Source organism: Colias philodice, chromosome 19 (genome assembly GCF_061535455.1).
Source record: "Colias philodice isolate Cphi_HAF_F1 chromosome 19, ilColPhil1 Martin Lab GWU primary, whole genome shotgun sequence".
Taxonomy (NCBI): domain Eukaryota; kingdom Metazoa; phylum Arthropoda; class Insecta; order Lepidoptera; family Pieridae; genus Colias; species Colias philodice.
The window spans coordinates 10732556-10759091 of NC_143104.1; the positions used below are offsets into that span (position 1 = coordinate 10732556).

Here is a 26536-nt window from a genome sequence, read left to right on the forward strand (position 1 = left end):
AATTTTATAGCATTGAAATGATTTATAAATGAGATTTTTTTTAAATTTTCTACTCTTTATTTCTTACTCTTATCCGACGAGGCGAAAGACGCGAGTTCGAATGCCGCTTCGTCATCGATTTTTTAAAAATGTCTTAAATTGCTTTTTATAATTATTTATATACGTGTACACGCGTGTATATTTTGCGTCTGAGTGTTTCTTCGTGCACATTTCTGTAATCGATCTGTGTGTGTATTTGAGCTCAATATTGTGTAGGACCTGGACGAGTGCGCAGTCCGGCCGGACGTGTGCCGCGGCGGGCGCTGCGTGAACACGGACGGCTCGTTCCGCTGCGAGTGCGGTGCGGGCTACGTGCTGGACCCGAGCGGGCTGGCCTGTGTGGACGCGGACGAGTGTGCGGCCGACCCGCGCGTGTGCGGCAACGGGACGTGTACTAACACGCCCGGCGGGTACGAGTGCAGGTGCAATATGGGCTTCACGCAGGGACCGCAACAGGTCAGTTACAGTGTTTAACAGTGTTTATAGTGATTTAATTTGTCGTGATTCTGTAAACTTTTATATGGTACAGAGATATTATATTATTATCTTTTAGAGCTTTGCGCTCACGATTTTGTTCATTCGGTCAAAGAAAGTTAACAATTGATATGCATATCACATTTTTAATAATATAGTGTCTGTCATATAAGTATTGCAATAATAGGTTTCGGAAAAATTCAAATGCGCATTGTAATAGATCTTTCCACGGGAATTACATGTTTTACAAATTACATCACAAAAAGGTAACCTATAACATTATCTAGCCTTCTACAATGTGACGTAAAAGAACTCAAAAAAAAGACGGGTTGCACTCCGGGAGTGCCGGCAGAAGTGAAAACTTGATTATTAACGTTGAGCATGTTTGATATCCATCCGTCTTACGCTTTTTCGATCAGGTCACGTGTCCTGACGCGAGTTTAAGATTTTATACCCATTACAGAAAAAGTGCTCAACGCCGCTAAAGAAGTTTTCACTTCAACACTTTCGCATTTATAATGACATACAAAACAGTCATTAATTTTCACTAAACTTCGTTTAACATGTTTTTAACACATCCGTTTCCAGACATGCGTGGACATAGACGAGTGCGCAGAAGGGCGCGCGTCCTGCTCGTTCCGCTGCCACAACACGCTGGGCTCGTTCCGCTGCACGTGCCCGTTCGGGTTCGCGCTGGCGGCCGACGGCGTGCACTGCCGGGACGTGGACGAGTGCGCGGCCGACGAGGACGTGTGTCCGCACGCGTGTGAGAACGTGGTCGGCTCCTACATCTGCAAGTGTCCGGAAGGTGGGTGTTGGTGCTAGTGATAGTGGTGTAACGTGTTATGTAAAAATAGTGGTGTACTTGAAAAATTAAAAGAAGCATTTTTTCTTCATTTTAATTTATAAGAATTTTTAAGTGCAAAGTTAAGTGCAAACAGGGGCTTTTTATAAAAGCATTACATCCAAATACAACTTATTTCGATTGTTCATTGCAGCCATATTTCTTTCTTTACACATAATAAGAAAATTACAGCTTACATTCCTCTTTTTTAATTAGAGTGCAATTCAACCATAAACTTAAAGGGAAAATAGGCCTAGTAGGTTAAATGGTTACCTATCTTAATCTCGAATTTTAATATTACGAATATCATAATCCAGAAAACGTTTGGACATTTTTTCATAACCCCGAATTTTAAAATTTCGAAGTTTTGTTTGCCATATAATCGCAACTCCGAATTTCATTTGCCCATTTCTTTATTTGTACGACGTTTTACAATCCAGACGAATGAATTCCAGACATACGAAATCTAAATGCACAAAATCCAGATGACCGTAATCCATATGCACGAAAGCCAGATTTTTAAAACACAAATTTTTGAAATACAGTTAATTGATATCCAGACAAACAATGTCCAGATTTTTGAAATTCCAATAAACGATATCCAGCAAAACGTAATCCTTCCAGGGGGACGCAGCACGAACCTAACCTAACCTTCTGAATAAATTTTAACACTTTAACCTTTCTGTAATGGGCAAGTAAAACAATAGCGAGTCGGTTCTGGCACTCGCCGGCCGCTGCCGCGGCACGCTCGCTTCGCTCGCTCGGCTCGTGCATGGGGGGTCACAGTTCAAACCTAACCTAACCTACTGAGTCGAATTTGATACTTAAACCTTTCTGTAATGGGCAAGTAAAACAATAGCGAGTCGGTTCTGGCACTCGCCGGCCGCTGCCGCGGCACGCTCGCTTCGCTCGCTCGGCTCGTGCATGGGGGGTCACAGTTCAAACCTAACCTAACCTACTGAGTCGAATTTGATACTTAAACCTTTCTGTAATAGGCAAGTAAAACAATAGCGAGTCAGTTCTAGCGTGGGGGTCGTAGTTCAAATCTAACCTACTGAGTCGACTTTGACACTAAAACCGGTCTGTAATGGACAAGTAAAACAATAAATTTACTTACTGACAATGTTTATTTTCAGTCGATAGTAATAGTATAATCACGATTGTATGGAAATCAAATAAAAAGATTATGAAAATCTGGCAATAGTTTATCTGTTATACGATTATATGGGAACCAAATAAAAAGATTATGAAAATTTGGCAATAGTTTATTTGGAAAATGGTACGATGGGAAACAAAAAAAAGTATTCTGAGAATCTGGTATATTGAGATCTGGATAATGAGAATACGGGAAACAAAAAAATACTTTTTAAAAATCTGGTTTTGGTGCATCTGGAAATTGATTCATCTGGGAAATTAAAAAAGGAATTTTAAAAATTTGTCATTCATTACATCTGTCTTTTAAAAGTTCTAACAACCGTTTTCGGGGTTTTAAGATTCGGGTAATAGAAATTCGAGTTTTTAATAGGTTACCAGGTTAAATAAAACAAATGAATTAATCAAAACTCTTTATTATCAGAAAGGAAATACAGTACAGTAATAATAGTCTAACCATCGTATTACTAAGCATGTTTTCACTTTATCAGGCTACAGACGCACATCCGCACCGCATGACGCCGAAGACGCGTGTGAAGACGTCGACGAGTGCGCGGAGACCAGCGACAAGTGTGCGCCCGGCGTGTGCATCAACACGGACGGGGGATACACGTGCGACTGTGACGCGGGTTACGAGCCGAGTGAAGACCTGCACGCGTGTATAGGTAAGTCAAGATACACACACACACATACACACACGTATGTCATGTGCAATAACACGCAATCACACGTAACATATGCTATCAAATGCGATGACCCGCAATAATACTATATCACATGCAGTCACACGCAATGACACGTAATCACACGCGCTCACACCCTATCACACCCTATGACACGTTATCACACGTAATGACACGTAATCACACGCGGTAACACTATCACACGTAATGACACGTAATTTATTTATTTATTTATTTATTTATACATCTTTGACTTACAGTACAAAACATACCAAAACGCACAAAGATAACAATTATTACAAAGTCTGACTTAAAAATAAGGTACAATTAGAGACAAACGATACAATATTAACATTAAATAGGTCCACTTCAGATTTAGCACGTAAAATTTTTTTTAACAAATTGAAAAATCACGTAATGACACGTAATGACACGTTATCACACGTGCTAACACAATATAACACGTTATCACACGTAATCACACGTAATGACACGTAATCACACGTAATCACACGCGCTAACACACTATCATACGCAATAATATGCAATAACGCGCTTTAAACAAAATATAAACCACGGTGATGCTTTTTACCAATTTTTACTACAGCAAAATTAAAATCACAATACAGTTAACGACATTTCATGCCTGAATCGCTCTACTTTTTATCAAGTTATAATAATTATTATATTATATAATTTAAATGTTCATAATATTATTTCAGACCGCAGAACGGGCACGTGCCACCGCTCGCTGGTGTCGGGCCGCTGCGTGCCCGAACCATGGCCCAGAGCTATTGCTTCTACTCCTGTACCGGCGACACAAGTTACCAAGTATGTTGACTTTGTAATTTCGGTGTAATTGTGTTGAAGGATGGCTTGGCTATAGCTGATTTAGATTTTTTAATAAAAAAAATAATTACTAACTTCCTATTGTCTTCAATATCCTAAAAGACTTGAACATTCAAAAAACTTTACATATCAGTTAAATGGGCTGTTTTCAAAATTTTTCATTTTTCGAAAAAGCTTGTTTGCTTAACAAAAAAGCCGGTTTAACTCTCGATAAAAAATTATAATTAATACTTACAGATAGATTTAAAATTTTTGAATTGAATGATTATTTTTTATAACCAAGTTGCGATTAATACGAGTGGAGTATCAAATAAAAGTAATGCAAAATAGTCACATCAGTCTGCTGGCTACTACTAGTCGAGTATCTATATAAATATTTTTATGTTTACCTTTCTAGAGCGCAATGCTGCTGCACGATCGGCATGTCGAGCTATACTCTGCGTCCATACATACTCAAGCTAATTTAAACGTTTTCAGAGCGCAATGCTGCTGCACGCTGGGCATGGCGTGGGGCCCGGAGTGCGAGCTGTGCCCTGCCCCGGGCACAACCGCCCGCATGGAGCTGTGCTCTCGCGCCAACCTGTTACCACGCCCCGACCTGATTGATAACGAGCTGGTGGCCGTTGGGGACGTGCTGGATGTGGACGAGTGTGCGCTCATGGCTGGCCTGTGCGCGCCTGGCCGCTGTGTTAATACTATTGGCAGGTGGGTTGCGTCTTCCGAAGAACATCTTTTCGTTTATAACATAGATAAAAATAAATTGTTTTGTTGGATCTGTTATGTTTGTTATCTAGATGTAAGATTAAATTTTTCAAGTTTACATCCTGCACATGTATTTTGACGTTGTCATGCAATTTGAGTGATAGCTTTCACATAATTTTGAAATGTTTGGAGTAAATTTAACTACATACTGATATTCAGTTTAAGAGAAACAACACTACGACTCAATTATTATCTAAACATGTTACTGTTATGTTACTTTTCACTTACTAGTGTTGAAATAAAATTGTTTCTTACGGAGGTTTCCTAAAAAAGTATAACTTCGTTTGATTTTTGAGTTGAGTTTGAAAAATAAATTACTACATTCACATTCCCTCAGTTTCCGCTGCGTGTGCGGTCTGGGCTACAAAGCAGCGGGCGACGTGTGCGCGGACGTGGACGAGTGCAGCGCACGGCGCGCCCCGTGCGAGCAGCTGTGCCGCAACACGGACGGCTCGTACGAGTGCCTGTGCCGAGCGGGCTACGAGCTGGACGAGGACGGCGCCAACTGCCGCGACGTGGACGAGTGTGCTACCGGCGCGCACACGTGCCAACAGACGTGTACCAACACGGAGGGATCGTTTGAGTGTTCTTGTCAAGAGGGTTATGAGAAACGGGGCGATGCGTGTGTCGGTAGGTGTTTGGATTTTGGTGGAGGATATTATCAGGTCGAATTATTGAAATATGTAGTTTTTTTTAAGTTAAATGCATAAATTTTTGAATTTTAGAAGGAGTGAAGTTAATTTTCATTTGTATATACTGGTGTTTAAAGAGGACACATTCATAAATAACGCTATTCTTGCTGTTATTTTGTTTATTTTTTTACTTTCTTACCTGGATGACTTATTCGTTGTAATGTAAAAATTTAAAACTCGGAACCAATAAACATGTTTTTATTGTAAATACTTTGTTATATATCCGCAGACATAAACGAGTGCCACGAGGAGGGCATATGCCCGCCGCCCGGCAAGTGCGTGAACCTGCTGGGCTCGTTCCGCTGCGTGTGCCCGCGCGGCTTCCGGCTCGACCTGAGCGGCGAGCGGTGCCGGGACCGCGACGAGTGCGAGGACGGTCGTTGTCAGTCGCCCTGTCGTAACTATGCGGGTGGTTATCGATGTGAATGTCCACCTGGTAAGTCACACACTCGTAATTTTTTATGAAATTTTAGCTTTAGTAAGTCACCTACTCCAATTGTCTCTGAAATTCTGTCTTTAGTTCGTACTTATGTTATTCGAACTACCAAATGGATCAAATTAGTTCTTTGCTCTATTTTTATCACTATGCCAACCAAACTCAATCTCAATTTCAAAGTTTATTTATTAAGTTCAATTCCTGCTAGCCGCACTTTTGAGTTGTCATAACAGTTTTATACTAAACTAGCTTTCCACCCGCGGTATCGCCCGCGCAGTCAAAGAAAAACCCGCATAGTTCCCGTTCCTGTGGGATTTCCGGGATAAAACCTATCCTATGTCCTTTCTCGGGTGTCAAAATATCTCTATACCAAATTTCATGCAAATTGGTTCAGTAGTTAAGGCGTGATTGAGTAACAGACAGACAGACAGAGTTACTTTCGCATTTATAATATTATAAGTATGGATTTACCGATCGGAAAGTATTTTTTACAGAGAAAAGCTGATAAGAAACTATGTAGTTGACAATTTTTATAAATGACAGCTCACAATATATGCACTTGATCAATTTTTTTTTAATTTTCAGGCGAAATCCGGTCGGCCAACGGGCTGTGCACGCCGCAGGACGTGTGCGCGGGCTCCCCGTGCGGCGCCTCGCCGTGCTTCCCGCTCGGCGCCGCCTTCCGCTGCGGCTGCCCCAGCGGCTACGGGTGGGACGCCTCGCACGCGGTGTGTCTGCAGGTGAGCACGCACCTTTACAGCAGAAGGTGCACACGATGAGACATCAAAGTAAGATGACATAATTCAACTATCGTGAGCGAAATAAGGCACAACCTTCGAAAGAAAGAAAAATATCTAAGAAAAATACATCTAAAGCTTAATATCTACACTTTTTTACTTCTAATATAACGAGCTTTCCGACCGCGGTTTTACTCGCTGGATGTGGATTATGATAATGATTGGATCGATTGATCCGGCTCAAAGGACCATAGCGCCCGAGTGCTCTATCTATCTGCTCGAATTCGCGTTAATCATATATAATTGTTAACAGCATTTAAGGTGTTCCCAGTTGTCAAATATCATATCATTATTAGCAGCGTTTAGCGCGACCTATATACAGTCCACTGTCGAAGTAATACGTAAACCGTACATTAATCCATCAGGCCCCGGAATCACATACACAATAGAAAATCTATTGTGTCGCGGTCGGATCTGGCCGTTCGGGGCTCAATGGGTTAAGTTTGGTCATGAATAACGTGTGTCGTGGTGTGTGTCAGATGGCGGGCGGGTGCGCGACGGCCAGCTGCCTGTTCGGCTGCCGCGCTCTGGGCGCGGGCTACGAGTGCGGCTGCCCGGCGGGCTACGAGCTGGTGGGCGCGGGCCACTGCGTGTCGGCGCTGGACGGGCTGGCGCCGGGCGACATCGGCGCCGCGCCCGTGTTCCCCGTGCGCGACCAGTACAAGCTGCCCGACGACCTGCTCTCCACAGAGGGCTGCTTCAGCTGCAAGGTTACATATGCTGCAAAATCTAAAACATAAACATATAACTATTTCAATATCGCTTTCATTAATTACACTATCGCGTTTGATCTTCTTTCAACAACTTACAATATCGATTACCTACATAAATATTAATATAAGAATATTCATAGATTTCAAAAACGCATTCGATAAAGTTGATCATTCCACTCTGTCACAGAAATTAAAAAGCATTGGAATAATTGATAGTGTCCATAATAAATGATGTATTCTTACCTAAGCAATAGATTAAATAGTAAAAAAATATTACTTTATTTATCTTTGTGCTTAAATTAAATATGGTGTCCCGCAGGGTTCAGTTTTATTCATTATGTAGTATTAGGAGCACTGTACTGTTGGGACACTATTATAAATACACCTGTCTTCTTGTCACAATCTTTAATTACAAATTCAAGCAAAAAATGAATATTTTATGGCAAGTAAAATGTCTCAGATTCGCAAAAGTAATATAACATTTAGCAGTAACCAAATAATAATTATTTGTTTTAGAAGTCAAAAAGAAGATAAATTTATAATTCCTATTTTACGAGACTGATTCTATGCTAACATAAACGTATCAATTCCAGATGAATGGCCGAAGAAGAAGAGCTCCTGAAGAAGGCATCGTGTACGCTAATGGAACCACGCTTGTTAGGCGGCGCAGGAGACGCAGTAGACGTGAGTATTGCAATATAGATTTTTCTATAATATTTAGAGGATTCTATACTTTTCATTTTTAAAGTGAAAAGCTTTTATTACATCGTCTCAAACTTTTTGGTCTGTGTAGCGCATGTCGCGTGTATCGCGGCTGCCGAGTAGGTATACCTACTCGGCAGCCGACCGACACGCGACATGCGCTACACAAAGCAGTGTTCGGAACCGTTCGAACAGTTTCACTTTTACCGTGGTTTCATAAAACCACACAACATTTTTTTTTAATATTCTACATTACATTTCTTATTTTTAAAGTGAAACTTTTATTACATCCTCTCAAACTTTTTGGTCTGTGTAGCGCATGTCGCGTGACAGTCGGCTGCCGAGTAGGTATAAAGCAGTGTTCGGAACCGTACGATAATTATCGTACAAATACGATAATTTTGTGCCTAAGTTTCACTTGTACCGTGGTTTCATAAAACCACACAACATTTTTTTACTTTGCTTATCTCTTCTATCTATCTTCATGTACTAATACATACTAATACATACACATACTAATTTTGATTTCAGGTCGTCGCTCACTCCTCGAACCGGAAGCCGAATTGATAGTCCTGCGCACCACACCAAAGCAAACTTGGGGCAGAGTCCCGCTCCTACGGCTGATCCCCGCGGAGGGCGAAGGCCGACCGCACTACCGCATTGCGTACGGCGACGACCAAAAAGACTTCATCTTGAATAAGAAAGATGGCACTTGGGCACTCAGATTGCGAAAACATCTCAAGTCCCAAGAAGTACTGGAAAAACAATTAGAATTAGAAGCAAGATTCGTCACTCCACAGTCGAGTAAGAAGAGAAATAGACGGCACGTGGAAGATGTTCCTGCGCCGCTCAGATTGTACGTGTCTGTTCATATCGCGCCCACGAAGCGCTGAGCCGCAACGCGTGAGACTCTCCTTGCAAGACAGTCGCGTTAATAGACCTGCTGAATGAATACTCTTTCTAGTTTATGTTAATATTGTAAGTTAGAATGAGACAGCATTATATCGTTCTTCAACTTTGTACTAGAAATTTTTGTAAAAGGTCTATTAATGCGGGTTAATATAATAATTATATAATAAAGTACACTCGTAGGAATTGAATTGGTTGTAAATATGAATTCTAAAACACTGCCATGAAATCAGTCATTATACGCACTGCCATATGATTCGTTCTCATTAAGTATTTGTACTACAGATGCTAAAAGCTTATAAATTGGTAAGGTTTGTCTCACTGCACCATATTTAGGGTAGTTTAACATTATGTATGCGATTTATTACAACGCCATCTATGGAAAAATTTAAGTAACTTTTTTTATTCAAGGAATTTGTACGAAATCGCATGCGACAATCGTAAGGTCGTCGTTAAACGAATCCTGGACGATCTCGGCAGTATTAATAGTGTGAGGTGATTGAATGCATAATATACTAGGGATACATATCGATTATTATCTACTAAATATAACGTAGGCGACATTTTTGTCTGAGACAAAATTACGCTCGAAAACACGACTTCTTTTAAATCATTATTTTAAGGAATAAATGCAATAAACATTATTTTTATAAACAAATTAGTATGGATTCATGGATCATGGTATGGTTATGGAACATAGTGTAGGAGATAGTAATCTTTACATATAAAATAACACGACTAATTACTTATTCCGCCATCTTTAGTGCCAGTGTAGCGTAAGGCGTATAATATTTAAGAGAACTATTTATTTTCACTTATATAACATGGAGTCTAAATATATGGCATCGTATGATAGTTGTTTGAATGTTGCCATAAAAAATGACAGATTTTAGCGGGAAATTTTATATCTCGTTAATTTTAAATTATGGTATAAATACAGTTTTGTTACTAATTCTATATTATCTTGATGGAGAAATATGGCACTAATTGTGTTACAATTTTTTTTAAATTATATGTATTGCAAATATATTTTGGCGCTAAAATCTTTATATTCGTTTTGAAAACTGTCAACAATTCAGGCAACTATCCATAAGATATGAAGTTGAGTCTATCTAGTGTTTACATCTACTTATTTTTATATAGAGCCATTTTTATAGATTTTTTTAACGCTTTTTGGCATTATTTAGTCGTTACACAATGCAATAGACTAGTTTTATTTTGTAAATATGTGCATACGATGAAATATTGAAAATGTGTTATATTTTAACTTAGGTTAAGGTAAAATGGAAATTTTAAAATATTAATAAATTTTTAATAATACGAAATTTTGTTTAATTTTTATTGATCTTGTTACCCTACTAACAAATCAATTTAGATTCTATTTTGAAACATTCATCATGAAAAAGTCAGACACTAATTAAATAAGCTAGATATATTTTTAATAATTATTACAAGATTGTCTTTTTTTGTCGTCATGGTACGGTGAAAAGACGTGGGTTCGAATCCCGCTTTACTGAAATAAACGCAATTTGTTGGTCTTGGAATTTTTTTTATTAATTCAAAATATTAATTTTAGGGCTATAAGTGTTATTTATTATTAATTAATTCATATCTATTTATATAGCAATAGCTTATTTCCTGATTAGTTTTGTATTTCTGCTAAGTATGAACATTATGTGAACTCTACAAAAAGCAAGCAAACTCTTCTTTTTATCAAAATAAATAATGTAGGCTAGATTGTCTACGCATGCTAGGGACGAATGTTTTTCTGTCACCATAAAGTCAAAATGATCAAAGTCATGACGTGAATCTATATTTTTGAATTTAATTTTCCAATACTCTTTCTCATCGTTCTATCTGTGTAGAGTATAAATAATTAAAAAATGTCGAAAGGTAAAAAAGAGGAGTTTTCTTGTGAGATGTTCAGCAACAAATTCTTCATGTTGTGTGGGGCGGGCGGCGCCGTGGCGTGCGGCACCACGCACACCTTCGTCACGCCGCTCGACCTCGTCAAGTGCCGCCTTCAAGTCGACCCCGGGAAGTATAAGTCGATCTTCAAAGGTTTCGGGATATCGTTCAGAGAAGGGGGCGCTGCGAATCTCGTCAAGGGCTGGGCGCCCACGCTGATCGGCTATTCCCTTCAAGGTGCCGCCAAATTCTCGGGTTATGAATACTTCAAGTATAGATTCGCAAATATGGTCGATGAGGAATCCGCTTATTTATATAGAACCTATTTGTATTTGGCCGCATCCGCCTCCGCTGAACTCGTAGCCGATGCGTTTCTGGCGCCGTTCGAAGCCACCAAAGTGAGGATGCAGACCACACCTGGCTATACTTCCCAAATGAGAAAGGCGATGCCACACATGATGGCGACGGAAGGGTTCGGCGTGTTCTATAAAGGCTTAGTTCCGCTGTGGGGACGACAAGTTCCATATACAATGATGAAATTTTCTTCGTTTGAAAAAGTTTTGGAGTATCTCTATGCAAATGTAGTGCCAAAACCGAGAGAGCAGTGTACGAAGGTCGAACAGTTAGTGCTGACGTTCACGGCGGGATACATAGCTGGAGTTCTGTGCGCCATCGTGTCGCATCCTTCAGACACGATTGTTTCAAAGTTAAACAAGGATCCGAGTGCGTCGATCGGGGGCATTTTATCTGAAGTGGGTATAGTGGGGATATGGCGCGGATTGGTCGCGCGTATCGTGATGATCGGCACGCTGACAGGTCTGCAGTGGTTTGTGTACGACGGCTTCAAGGTGTACACGGGCATGCCGCGCCCGCCGCCCGCGGAAATGCCTGAATCGCTTAGAAAAAAGTTGCAAGGCAAATGAGTTGTACAGTTCAATATTTGGTGGTTCATGAACGTATCTTGTTGGTTTTCATGTCATTTTTCAATAAATTATTGATATTTACACAATTAGATACATTTTAATTAACTATTACTGAATCCGTGGATATCTCTATGTCTCCCTATAAAACTTTCAGTCCTTAATAAATTAACTAAATTTGATGATATTGCCATAATTGAATAAACCTTTGACACAGGCTTTTTACACAAACAAACTTGCAAAAAATAAAATAGAGGTTTGCAATATGTACGGTAAGTAAAATTCACGTAAACAAAGCTAGTATTTAGTGAAGTGATAGATCATCCATTTTAAAGTTTGTTAAAAATATAACTATAAACCACAACAATTTCAAATGTATTAAACATGTTTCCCTGCTATTTCAAAACTGAGCAAAATTATGACCTGCCAGTTTTTCATTTGGCAGAAGCGTTAGAGCTATCCGGGACGCAATAACAATAATATGGGGATTTATCTGAACATCGTGGCGCACTTACCGGCTTTATCCGGGTCCGGTTAAGACCCGGCCAAACGGTTACTCTATGTTTTATAAGTGGCCGCTCGATCGCAGACACTATTCTGTCCATTTAACATAATCTCGGACTTATCTAAAGAGCCTTATTTGTTTCGCTCGTGTAACTTATGAGATAGAGTAGAGGTCATTCTCAGGTATCGCATCGTATGAATAAGGAATGACTAATGAGGGTATTCGTAACATTTCGGCATTTATTTTTGTCTAAGCGTATTTTGTGAGAAAGTGTTTTATTATGGAGTAAAGCGACCTATAGCTTGGATGATAACATCTTGATATAAATGGTTTAGGACCCTTGAAATTACAATAAAATCGTATTTAAATTCCTTTGTATTTAAGCGAAATAGAATATTGTATATTCATCACGCCATTAAGGCAAGCTAAGCCGATATTGTGAATGAATGCGCCGATCTTGTATATTGGATAACCATATATAGATAAGGTTTAATATGTTTGCGGGGAAATTGAACAATGTAATAGGAAATCAGGCAGGAACTTTGTAAGCAAATACGTAAGATACCGGCGGTATATAGATTGCCAGATATGCGAGTACTAGCGATGTATAGAATTTGGACGTTTAAAGTTATGTGTTGAACGTGGTACCGCGTGTTGAAACATTTCCTCGTAAAGTTCAGACTTAGAAACAAATTGTACGTGAGGATGTTATCAACGTTTCCTCTTTCAGACTGGTGCCAGGTAATAATTTTTGCTTTTTCCTGGTAACTGATTTAAATTTCAGACTTATCTTTTATCGCTGCGGTCGCAATCTGAATAATATTTTTGTGACTTACCTACTGGAGGGTACTTACGTTGGCTATTAATATTCAATCGACTTTAAAACAAATTCTGTAGAGGATACATAGCTTTTATACATCTGTTGGAAATTACACAGATTTGCTATTACATCAATATCTGGATTTATTTTTTGAAGTTCAATTATGTATAACATTATATTTTGTAAACACATCTACGTAAATGAAAAGAAAATAGAAATCTATATCCTGTTTGAAGCTGAGCGAATCCACAAATAAGGGTAGTTTCATATGAATTCTCAGAGCTTACAGCAACAACAATATGAATGCACAATAAACATGTTTACCCGACATTCTACTGAGAATTCTATGAAGTCTGAATATTTTTACATTCCAAGTGAAATGTTTTCTATTGCCTTATTTCATCCATCAAGTTTTTCAAATAACTAGCAATCGGTATTCGCTGAGCAACGCTAAATATTGGACGAGCTCATCCCAACATCGAATGCACGCTATTGCACGCACCGCAGACGTCTAACTTCTCAGCCGTCTACCACACTACGAAAATAAACCTTATCTCCAACGCTAAAGGTCTATTTAACTACACTTGAGGCCACAATAACAAGCCAGACCGCCCAACAATTTACAGAGTCCAAACTGTTAAAATTTTACGAACTGAATGCGAATTTTTATCCACATCTCGTCTATACATCATTTTTATTTTGAATATTAAAGTTGCGTTCAAGTTAGGATAAGTTTGAAATGTTGTAGAATTTAGGAGTTGCCGATTTGTGGCAGCTTTATGATGCAGCTTTTGAAATATGATTTGAAAAAATAATGGAGTGAACTCGACAACGAATCATAAAATGTATGTGACCTGACAAGGTGTAAAAGTAAAGTAGGTACTGTATTTTATGGATTGCATTTAAAAAGGCACTTTAATTATAAACTCATTTGAAAATTTTAGCCCATTTTACAATTACCGTATTAACGAAACTAACTGACAATAGTTACATCATCAGAGAGCACATTTTACGTACACTGTTTAATATTTCATAATCTGCTTATTAAAATGCACGTCGACAACGCTCAAAGAGAAAATTAACATCAGTTTTCAGCTCCTTATACAAAGGGTATTAGATAGTTGAAGTTATAACTAATATTCACAGACATAGCTGTGAAGTAGAGCCTCTGCTAACTAATTGCTCCCACCTCTTAATCACTCGCTGTAATTAAAGATTCAGACAATACGATGTGTACGGTCCGGGAGGGCGATACAAATAAAGGAATTTAATTATTTCCTTGTTATGTGTAACGTAGAAACAGTAAGTAATCTACTGGGGTTTAAATTCCTTTTAGTGTGTAATTGTGATTATGGTTTGAAAGGATAGTAAATTAATTGTAATTGTCATAAATAATGGCGTTTTCTTTCTCCTTTCCCGGTCACTGAGACATTTTCATTAATTCTATTGTATCGGTCTGTAAAAATAAATAGTATTAAAATATTCTAGTTTGAGACCTTTGTCTCATATATGGCATAATATGACTGTATGATAATATTATGCCTCTATAATAAACTGTAGCGCAAATTTTGTTAATTTATTCAAGCGTTCTTTTTCTTTAAAGTAAATATAACTAATTTAATTAAAAATTTAAATAATTAATATTCTTTTAATGATGACAAATTAAATTAGATGTTCTCATTAATAACAAGTCAATATAAACGCGAATTGAGTTTTAAAAGTGCAATTAATTTGATAGTAGCCGTAAATGTAAAAGTAACATGTTTCGTCACAAAATAAATCGCACGCAAAGTGTACAAACCGACATATTAAAATGATTAACGATATCCATTTCCTCTGGCAGGGCTTTGAATTAAAAATTTACTTTTATTATCGTACATTACTCGTGGTGAATTTTGTTTTTTTAATGCGAAATGCTACATATCAACCATTATATATATTTATTATAAGACATACAGCTAAACAGATGCCTTATATACCTGTTCATATGTACAATTTGACACGTAGAGTATGTAATAATTATGCGAATATTGGGTGTAATAAAATTGTAGAGTTTATTGAACGATTACCACCACGAGTATAAAGAAGTATTTAATGTATGTTGATTACAAACTAAAATACTAATTATTTAACCAATTTGCAAAATTCTCCAACCAACGAAATACAGAATTTGAATTAATTTTTATAAGCTCTACTACTGGAGCTTTAATTCCATATAATATCAACGGTACTTAGTAACCGACGAGAGCTTCAATAATTAATATCATTAAGCAATAAGCATTTCTAATTACAAATTACAATTAGCAAGTACACGCCGACTACCAGTTCGCAGTCAGAGTTTTGCCAATTACCAGAACAAATGTAGCCCGCTGCAGGCCGGTCTTAATTCACTTCCGATGTCGGACGGCGCCGTGCGGTCAGCCGCGACTCGCTGCGACCGTCGGAACTTGCACTTACAACTTTTTCAATTATCCGCGTACTTTACAAGTTCTTTAAAAAAATCTCAGCTATTTTCGAATGCTATTTTGAGTTGGCAATGAGATTGTAACTTTGAAGCTGGAAATTTAATATTCGCGCAGTTAGTTCGAGGGGATTAGTTGCGCTCCGTTGATTTGAATTGAACCTCGATTGATTGCCAATTACTTGCTATTATTTAAATACGACCGTCTCTTTGGTGAAGTGGTTGGTTTGTATAAGTAGGCTTGTAGGCAGTTCGATAAATTCCTGAGTAGTATTAATGGTCTTGCGTGGCTTACCATGTAGTTTAAGAAATAATTTTGAAATAATTATTATTTTTCCAAGTATCATTGAAAGACGCCAAAATATTTTATTTTTATGCATGCATACATTATTTTTATAATGCCATGTAAAACTTGCAGTGTTTATAAGAATACAACTTACAAGCTTTTTAAAACATCGTCACGGGTTTCGGATATGTTTCACAACTTCAGAGAAATCCAGGGAAAAGGTAAGAAAAACTCGGAAAAATGTGAGAGGGATGCTTTCCGGAAAATCAGTAACATCAAGGAATACCTTACGGCGGAAAAATGCCGTACATTCCATACAAGTTGCTTTTTGTGAAAGTTATCGCATCGATCACAGTTCCTTCTTTTATTTTGCAAGTTTCATTAAATGTTTAAACATTTACGTAGTAGGAACATGACGTTATGTAATCTAATTTTTCATTAAAGTATTCTTTGGCTTCTTTTTTGTGAAACGGGATATTTATATTTTTGTAGCCATCATCATCATTGTTCTGTTTAAAGTTTGGTATCATAGATCTACGTCATGATGCAGGCTGGTCTGGTGAACTGAGGATTATAACAGATTTTCATAATTAAAGGCCATAGATACACATTTACGAGATATACATCCATGAGTAAGAATGTGATTTATAATAAAAATGAAACATAAGTGGCGAAAAGTGTGTAGGTACATATTAATTATTTATGTCACTGTCTCCATCAAATACCTTATATTATGCTACTTTTTACGGCATTAAAAAGTAAATAAAATACAAGAAAGTTCCATATGATTTGTTGTTGTTTATCCCCGAATAGTTTACAAGAGTAGTGCAATGATTGGTCGAGTTCGGTTGAATTTGGGGACACATCGATAGCGGGCGGACATGTCACCGGAGCGGCGCGGACACAATGGGAGCGGAATTGTGTAGCAACTCACTGCTAGGGCTACCACTTATTTTAAAATAAAATTTAATTAAATACTGTTGTCTTTTATTTCCGTCGTCAAGTCATTCCTTTAGCTGTTAGAGCTAGCAAAATAGACTCCTCTAGAAGTATTCGTCCAATAATAGGTAGTAGGTTATGTTAGCAATTGTAGGTAGTGTACAAACGTTTTGATAAATTTGATAATCACTTTAATTGCGATAGCGGTGTGTAGTCCAGCGAACAAGCACTTGCTTGCTCGCTGGATTACACACCGCTAATATTTTGAATGAGCAAGGTGTAAATAAAATAAAATATATAACAATATTAATTATAACGTCCTATAGAACGGTTACGTCACATAATTTCACATGATACATTCCTCCAAATAATCAAGACCTCATATTTATAAGTACATATAATGTTATTTTTAAACATTTAAAAAGGTTAAATCCAGCAGGATTAAAATAACAATCTTAAATAATCTCAATAGTTAACAATTATTATTTTACCCATATAAGAAACAAACTCATATATCCATACTAACGCGTGCCAGCCCTACCTAGTAATGTGTAATGAAACAGTAACAGTGGACATTGTGCTTACCCAGCAACTCTGTAGTGTCTGGACATTGGACACTAGACACTCGTTAGATTCACTCCATTATCTATGAAATCAACGCTTTTATAACGAGCGGGGGAGCGGCTAATTGATTGTTACGTGCATTGCCTTTTGGAGAACTGGAGAGATGTCTTGTGTAAACTTTACAGTTTTCAATAGCTTTGGGAAGTTAAATTAATTTTATGACATGTTGGTTTTATTATGGGGATACACAAATTGTGTACTTATATAAGCTTCAATAATACCTAATAAACAATAATTGTTTATCGCAACTAACTTTTTCTAATCATATAGGTAGGTAGTACAAGGGTAGTACACACTAGTTCGATATAGAATGAATTATTTTATTTCTATTGTCATTCACAAAATTTTTTAAAATAATTCCATGCCATTATAATAATACTCTAAAAACTCTACATTGTTATATAATAGTACCACAGAAAATTATACAGTACCTATGCATTGAATGAACAAAATTTTGAAGTCAAACTTCTTTAGACGTGTTGAGAGTAAATTTCAAGGTTGCGTCATGGCAATACAGTCACGTCATGGAGTTAGGCGACAATTTTGGTATCTTTGAATCTTGCCAAACTAGTTTCACCTCTGACATGTGTGCTCGGCACATACGCTCTTTTTTATTTTAAACAACAGCAAATAATAGAATACAATAATGCATTTTAAACTAATTAATAACGTATTTCAGAGGATGTATAACTGCATACTACTACTAAATGTAATGTATCAAACATAACATGTAAGACTGATATCAATTACCCGCCAGATTCTATTCATGTCCCATAACGATGCGCGTGCATCGGGGACCGTCCCCATTAGGGGCGATCGAGTTACCGACGTCGGTTTGCCTTGTTATACTTAATAAATTTGCTAGATTTTTATTTTGAGTATACTTAATTGACAGATGTTAGAGTATGTACTAGTTCCATGACTTATTAAGTCTTTGATAACCTACTCAACATTATGTTTAAACTTTGATATATTTTGTGGTTATTTTAACGAAAAGAAACGCTACTACTAATTAAAAACAGTAAAAAATAAACCTCTCTTTCTTTAAACAGATGATTACAATCTAATAATTATACAACAAAAATAAACAATTTAAAATACATGACGTACCTGAATAAAGTTAAAATAAAATCAAGGACCATTGACAGATAAAATTGAAATACTGAGATATTAGGTATCTCAGTATTTCATTTTATTTGTCTTATACCTGTATTATGTTATTTAGCAATCATTTGTCGAATGTTAAATTTTAAGAAAATTATCAAAAGATGACAAGGATCTTAAAGATTTAATAAATGTATTAAAAACAGGAGGCGGTCGAGTTTACGATGAATGAAAGTCCAATTAACTAATTAAAGCTCCTGCAAAGATTTTATTTGATAAATAAAATTAAACATCTGAAACAATTATAATTATAATTGTGGGGAATAATTTGGAAATAACGATGACAAAAATGAATCAAATTAAATAATGGGAGTGGAAAATTTTAATTGTTTTGGTAACATTTTTCTTGACTTTCAACAATTGTATTTACGTCTATTTAAAATTATTTTTTAAATAATATCACGTACATAATTACGTACGTGTACGTATTATACACACCTGTGATAATATCACATACATTGATTAAGGTATAAAACGAGGTAATCGCACTGCATTTAAATTTAAAATCTCAAGAATCTGCAAAAATTCCGATGGTTAGTGAACACGGAGTTATTGCTTCTATTTAGCATTGCTGCATTTTACGCGAGTTTCGGTTAATTTGAAACCAATAGAAACATACCTAGTCTGCGGTAACAAACGTCGGTTAAAAATCTAACGACCGCAGAGCGCGCGCTTCGGGAAAGTCAGTTTTGTTTTTAGCTTAGGTACTGCCTTTATCAGAAATGTTCTTTGCATTTTGCTGCTATATTTTTGACATAAATATACTTAAGTTTATATTATTACAGTTTTGGAAATATACATACGTTTATTTGGTTTAAACAAACATTCTTGAAACTGTAAAATTTCTTAAATACGTGATTCAAAAGAAAAACTAGAAAGATTCTTCTAGAAAATCTATGAATTTAGGATGCAAATAATAAGTTATGTTTATGAACAAAAAGTACATACTTTTTAACATAATTATAATATGCCAGGTAAAAAGGATAATTTCTGTTAATGAAATGTTTTTATTCAGAATGCGACCGGCAATTATTTAGGGATACAATTTAGAATTAAGCCATTACCTTCCTGCTTCATGAAACTGTGAGTAACGACGTTGACTCTACCTAGTTCTGCGGTTTATGTCGAAAGGTAGTAGGGCTGGCAAAAAATTAATTGCCTATTGCATTGAGGTAATTTATTTATAAAACATTGTGATCTCTTAATGAACATACATTATTAACATTAGCACATGAAAAACATTTTTGGATAGTAATGTGGTAATGTTAGTAAATTAAAATTACACCACACTTTATGACATCAAAAATTTCGAAGATGCAACAGATCTCTTTGATATCTACAATGATTACAAGAAGTATTGTAGAAGTATGATTATAGTTTCAGAAATTGAAACTGCTAAAAACATTTATTATGTTTGATTAAGACAAATATTCTATAAAATATACATAATATTTTAATGGACTAAAAAGTTTATTTGTGTCACGGACATATTATATTACATAATGAACGGAATTTTACAGACTATTTCCTCACAATAAAATATGCAAAAAAATAATATGTAAATATGCTTGAAAATGTGTAAAATATTTTAAATTTTTATTTTTAAAAGCGCAAGTCATTTTACTTCACTGTGTGCCACCCCTACGCGGGAGAGGCTCTAACGAATTACTCAAGAGATCGGACCTTTTAAAAGAATTCAAGTGTGAAATTGAATTTATTTCACAAAAATAACCTCGTGTGGCCATGGGTGTGTGATTGGATTAATATAGACGTATTTACTGAAACGACACATTTAGAAGATTCGCGGTTATCAAAAGCAGAATTATTTGCTTTCAGCATGCTATATAGGAAGTAATTGGTGTTTTACTTTTGATAATAGATTATTTTGTGAGCTTTATTATTGTCATAACTTTTAAAACTAGTATAATCTCTCCATGATGGATTAGAAAAACATCAGTTGGCCAAAAGGATGTCTAAAGAAACTTAAATAAAATTTGAATTAGCTAAACCTAAACGATTAATATCATTCTGGTCACCATTACATAGCAAAATAGACCGTCTAACTTTATTGTTAATATTGTTATGTTAAAATATTTAGTACAAATAAAGGTTTTACTCACATATTTATATCAGCTAACTGTTGTTGTTGACCCTTAACATAATCACGAAGTTAATCTTTATTCTGATTACGCTTCCGTATCTCAAGGTAAAACTTCGTCCAGAAACAATTTCTTTAGCAGATTTCATCCCTTACATTATGATTGATGGACGGACAGTCAGGCCAATATAAACGCATTATATCTTTCCTCTTACATCTTATTTCGTTTAGCTTTTAATTCCCTTTGTGGTCCGTGGAACGAGTTGGAACACGCTATGTGGAGACATATTTGTTCAATTTTCTTCAGACATGTACATATTATTATACTTGTAATGTATTACTTTCACAAATATTGAGGAGTAAGGCTTGTAAAACAACTGATTTTTGGTTCAAATAAGTTTTATATGATATGACGAAAATCAGCTAACGATTATTATACGTAAAAGTTAGTACTTCTACGTATATAAGTAATAATATGAAATGGCATTTAATGAAATTATATTCACTAATTAATACGCTATCCCTCCTTTATTTGTCCAAGATTATAAATTATTATAATTTATAATATTAATGAAATAATTTAAATGTCGGAATAAGTAAGTATAATAATTTGCTATTATATATAATTTAGGTATGTATACTTTAAATTACTATCCGACCAAGATATTCACAACAATATCTGGGTAACCGCAAACTTCGATTCTCTAATATAACACTGCTCTATCAAATGTAATGAATATAATATTCATGTTCATTCTAACATGGTAGTAAAGTAACTATTGTAACACTTAAATTATTGAATAAATAAACTTATTTTTCATTCAGCTTTTAAAAAATGTGAAAATTTTTTGTGTGGTTGTGTATGTATGTATGTAATTATTTGAATATTTTGTAGCAAAATAATGTTCAAAAGTTAATAGTTTTGTACATACGTATACATAGTACATACTACATACATACGTAAGTTAATAATTTGTACATACGTTGGATATTTTTGTGATGTATAAATAAAATGCGTAACAATATTCGTCTCTAATAAAACATATATACTAATAAAAACATTTGCCGAACCGGAGACTGCGGCGCGCGTCCCAAGCATTCGGGGCGCGGGCCAAATGTGAGAGTTTCGAAACATTTGCGCAAAAATTAAAAATTCCCTGCAAAAAGTTGGGTTATGCGAAATTAAAGTATTTTATTTGAATATTCTCGCTCAAGTATCAAGTTCTTGTTGCTGGCAATTTTGTAACGTTTTTCATTACAGCTATGTGTGGTGTAAATACGGGTAGCGAAATAAAAGTTGTTTTTTCAGTTTTAATTCGACACCGAATTGACTATAGAACTTTTGTACAACAGAACCAAAAGAGTATTTGAGATTTAAACAAAAACAAAAATCATTCCTATTGTATTTTATCGTATAGTAGGTAAGATTCTTCACAGTCTGAATAACTAACACATATCAACGTGAAAAACATTCTATTCTGAGTGTAAAATTTTTATTCATTTTTCTATACTCTTGAATAACACAGTTTAAAAAATATATTTAAATATTGATAGTTATACTTTCATTTGTTAGAGTTTTAGTTGCTTGCCTATTAAGATTATCATTAATTATGTCATGTACTAACTTTCCGCATGTACTTAAACCCGCATAGTTCCCGTTCCCATGAGATTTCCGGGATAAAACCTATCCTATGTGTTAAAACAAGTAACCCTCTATATGTGTACTAAATTTCATAGTATTTGCGTTAAAGAGTAAAAATCATACATACACATATCCTCACAAACTTTAGGATAGGATTTTAATGTGTGCTTATAAAATTTAAGGGTCCTATCATAATCAGGTAAGAGTAAGTAATCTTAATAGAATATAGAGTTTCCCTGTAGGCAGTCTGACCCAAATGCTGTAGCGTGTATTAACTGTGTCAAAATATTTTGTGCTCTGTAGATATAAAAGAGAACATGGTAATGCCTCGAAAGAGTATTATTGCCTACAACATTGATGACTCTCAGAGTCCACGAACAATTCCCATTGTCTCTTCAGCGACTGAATGGCATCGATCGCCGCTCAAAGGTTCGTTCTTTGTTTTCAAATGAAAAAGTGTTCGGAACGTCATTTCAAGGTGCAGATGAAACGGCTTTTTGTTCTTGTGCCGCGTCTGTTTTTATACTCTTTGAGGGGAATTGAAATGACGTTTCTAGGAATATTTAAACTAGAAATCCTGTAGTTTTTAAGTATATTTAACTAGAACAGTATAATCTGAAACTGAGAAATATTAAGATAAGAAAAGTTAATTAGCAAATAAAAATAACTAATAAAACTCTATTCTTGAATACTACATATACCTATAATTTATACTGAATAACAGAATTATGAAAGCAATGAAAAATATACAACCTAAATATTAAGTTTTAAAATGAATAGCACAAAGCCTTTATTTATTCAATGTGTCTTCAAGAGTAATGGTGTAGTATATTCGGACCGGCCGTATCGGAATTGTGGCCGTCAACTGAATGGACCGCCTCAAGGCGTGTGCAGATTGAGGTTTAGGTATAGAATATATTGTTATTGTGTAGTTTATACATAACCTATAAATTCAAATATTGTAGTAAAACATGAATGGATAGCAAAATTAATTTCACTCAATCAATATATAATACAAGCTGTTCCCCGCGGATTCACCCGCATTGCTCCGCCTCTGTTGATCTTTAGCGTGATGTTATAATATAGCCTTTTTCGATGGCTATCTAACACCGAAATAATTTTTCTAATCGCACCAGTAGTTCCTGAGAAAGTGCGTTTAAACAAACAAACTCTTCAGCTTTATAATATTAGTATAGATATAATATTCTTTTACGTATTGCATAAGACGTGGTTTTATAACTTAAAGGAGGATTATCGATGTAAGTAATTTGATCATGCAATTTATGTCGACGATATTTGTTTAAGATGGCTTTAAGGTCGCTCTATACAGCAAGTTTGATTTTTATGTTTAAGTGTTTACGCTATAAGTAAATCATTATTTTGATAATTTCCTCCAATCGATCAACAGTTCTCAAGTTATAGATAGTAATTTATTTTTTATTCCTGTAGAAGATGATAACGGTGAAAAGTTCAAGACTTTAAACGAACAAATAAGTTTATTAGAAAAGTTTTCGTATTTCCATGCCTTGAATGTGATTCAATTCGAAATGGCAGCGTGTGGAATGGAAATTAAGCGGCTGAGGGCTTGTATTGGAAATGATAACATTTCAAAATTTATAAAACTTTTGTATACTTTTTTGACAATTTTTTTGAATGATAAGGAAGATAAATATACGTTTTAAATAGTAAAGAAGGAAAAAATACTTTTTGGTAGGTATTTAGTATTTTTATTAATGTTATGCACCATCACCATGAAATATGTGATCCTTCTGGTTTTTCGGATTGTCTGGCAGAAATCGCTTACAGCCATAAGACCGCTATCTGTACATATTATAACTTGTATCGCTATTATTTTGAAATCCTGTATTTTGTGTTCAATAAAGAATTTTTCATTCATTCTATTATAACCATCCTCGTACTTCAAGGAATATTATAAAAAAAGAATTACCGAAATCGGTTCAGCCGTTCACATGTGATGTCGTGACAACGCGAAACGGGTTTCATTTTTATATACATAGATAATCTTATATTTACATTTTATGTAATCGTGACAATTTAGTTGAGATGCTGAGTGAACGACATTCGTAGAGCGTAGGTGTTCATTCCAGGATAAAAGACCAAAGGTGAAGTATTTTTTATTATGAATTCGTAATGGTAAGTGCTTACTCTTTCAATATTAATGTCATAGCTAAAAAATATGTATATGATATAATTTTTATTATAAATGCGAACATTTTGTGAGGATGGATGGATGATAATTACTCTTTTACGCAAAAACAACTTTTCGGATCTGGTAGAAATTTATCACAAAGATGGATTATAGTCTGGATTAGCAAATTTGCTATTTTATTATCTAAACTACCTAAACTAGAATATTATTATTGTACAAGCTTTATGAAGTACTAGCGGTCCGCCCCGGCTTCGCCCGTGGTACATATTTACGTTTTCTCTACATAAAAACCATCCTCGTACTTCAAGGAATATAATAAAAAAAGAATTATCGAAATCGGTTCAGCCGTTCTCGAGTTATGCGCTTACCAACACATTTTGCGATTCATTTTTATATATAAGAAGATTATAGTAATGCAATGAAACAAAGAAAAATCTAGACGCTTAGAATAGTTAATATTATGTTTGTCATGAATCAATAAATAATTTCTTGAAAAGTCCTTAGGTTGTACATAAAGTACTGAACGATATCGCTGCAAATGTTACTGAAAAAAAAACACTATTTGAGTGACCTTTTGTCTCAGGGATGTAAATGAAAACTATTTATTTGAGCTTCTATGTTCTGAAGGCATTCGCAGCCGAAAGCATAGACATAGAAAAAAAATCGTATAATATTGTATTTAATACAAATCTGCCCATAATAATTGTATCCTGTTTGAAATACAAAATTATTAGAAGATTATTTATCAATCAAGGAGTTTCGGTCTACAAATTCGCAAACATCTACTGTTGCGTAATTTATTTGGCTTTTGATCGATGAGGCGGAAGGATGGTTACTTGGAAAAACTCTAACCCTTCTGTATTAATTTTAGAACTTACACTATTTTAATGTGTACAAGGAAGTTTTATAATAAATAATAGGAAAAATTATTATTATCACGTTTATTTGATTTGAATTGTGTGAAAAATGTAACTCTATTTCTCCGCTAAATCATATTAACCAAAATATGCTAGCAAATTTAATAATTTATTGTTATTTCTTTGATTTAAACTTTTTTAACTTGAACTATCAATTATTTTTGAGAAAGAAAACTTGTGTAGTGTATTTTTGTACACTTAGGTAGGTAACTGTATAAAAATAAAAACAGTTGTAATAAAAGTCCCCGCTTTATTCATCCAACCACAAATCTAAAAGTTTTAGATATTTCATAGCATTGAAAGTTAGAAATTTTAACGAGGCGCGGAGAGCCAATGAAATTGATAAATTGCTTTTGAAATTACGAGAAATTAATAAAAATGATCAAATTATGATTGTGCGAGCTGTGCAGAAATCAACAATTCAAATGAAGTATTATGAATAAAATCATAAACTTCGCAACATTCACGCGATAACGAAGCGAAACTTTTGATTGGGATAAAATTCAAATTTCATTTAACTTAATTATTATTTTATAAAGGCAAACGAGTAACTTTCTTCATGGCTGCACGTGAAATTATAAATAATATAGCTACTTGTGATTAATGAGCAATTACCGTAAAATGTGCCGAGTTGATACCGTTTCTATAGATTTGACAGCCGTATAAACTCCCTTGAGCCAAATCTATACTAATAATATAAAAATTTAATGCGAAAGTAACTCTGTCTGTCTGTCTGTTACTCAATCACGCCTAAACTACTGAACCAATTTGCATGAAATTTGGTATGGAGATATTTTGATACCCGAGATAGGACATAGGCTACTTTTTATTGCGAAATATGTATGTTAATAACACGGGCAAAGCCGGGGCGGACCACTAGTTTCACATAAAAATAACTTCATTTGGTATCCCTTATGGAACTTTATGATTAGGTTTAAGCACTGCAAGGAATGAGCTGAAACATTCTCGAATTTAAAGCACGTTGCAGAACATACAAAACGGAACGTAACATGTCAATTATTTAGTTGCT

At 35.4% G+C, this 26536-nt stretch overlaps 1 protein-coding gene, 1 long non-coding RNA gene and 1 pseudogene across 2 annotated transcripts in view; 2 read left to right on the forward strand and 1 right to left on the reverse strand.

Annotated features, from left to right (window-relative positions):
* Window positions 1-10377, forward strand: part of LOC149480183 (fibrillin-1-like) — a 62644-nt gene extending 52267 nt beyond the window's left edge. Inside the window, exons 44-54 of the mRNA XM_089707145.1 lie at window positions 256-495; window positions 1102-1321; window positions 3001-3174; window positions 3915-4023; window positions 4519-4746; window positions 5141-5433; window positions 5725-5931; window positions 6517-6671; window positions 7208-7438; window positions 8035-8125; window positions 8675-10377. Coding sequence (XP_089563271.1) covers window positions 256-495; window positions 1102-1321; window positions 3001-3174; window positions 3915-4023; window positions 4519-4746; window positions 5141-5433; window positions 5725-5931; window positions 6517-6671; window positions 7208-7438; window positions 8035-8125; window positions 8675-9036 — 2310 coding nt within the window. The 3' untranslated portion in view covers window positions 9037-10377. The remainder of the gene's footprint in view (window positions 1-255; window positions 496-1101; window positions 1322-3000; window positions 3175-3914; window positions 4024-4518; window positions 4747-5140; window positions 5434-5724; window positions 5932-6516; window positions 6672-7207; window positions 7439-8034; window positions 8126-8674) is intronic.
* Window positions 1-24996, reverse strand: part of LOC149480175 (uncharacterized) — a 204404-nt gene extending 179408 nt beyond the window's left edge. Inside the window, exon 1 of the long non-coding RNA XR_016317121.1 lies at window positions 24807-24996. This is a non-coding gene — a long non-coding RNA (uncharacterized LOC149480175). The remainder of the gene's footprint in view (window positions 1-24806) is intronic.
* On the forward strand, window positions 10936-11883 carry LOC149480184 (solute carrier family 25 member 3 pseudogene; annotated as a pseudogene).
* Window positions 24997-26536: the final 1540 nt, after the last annotated feature.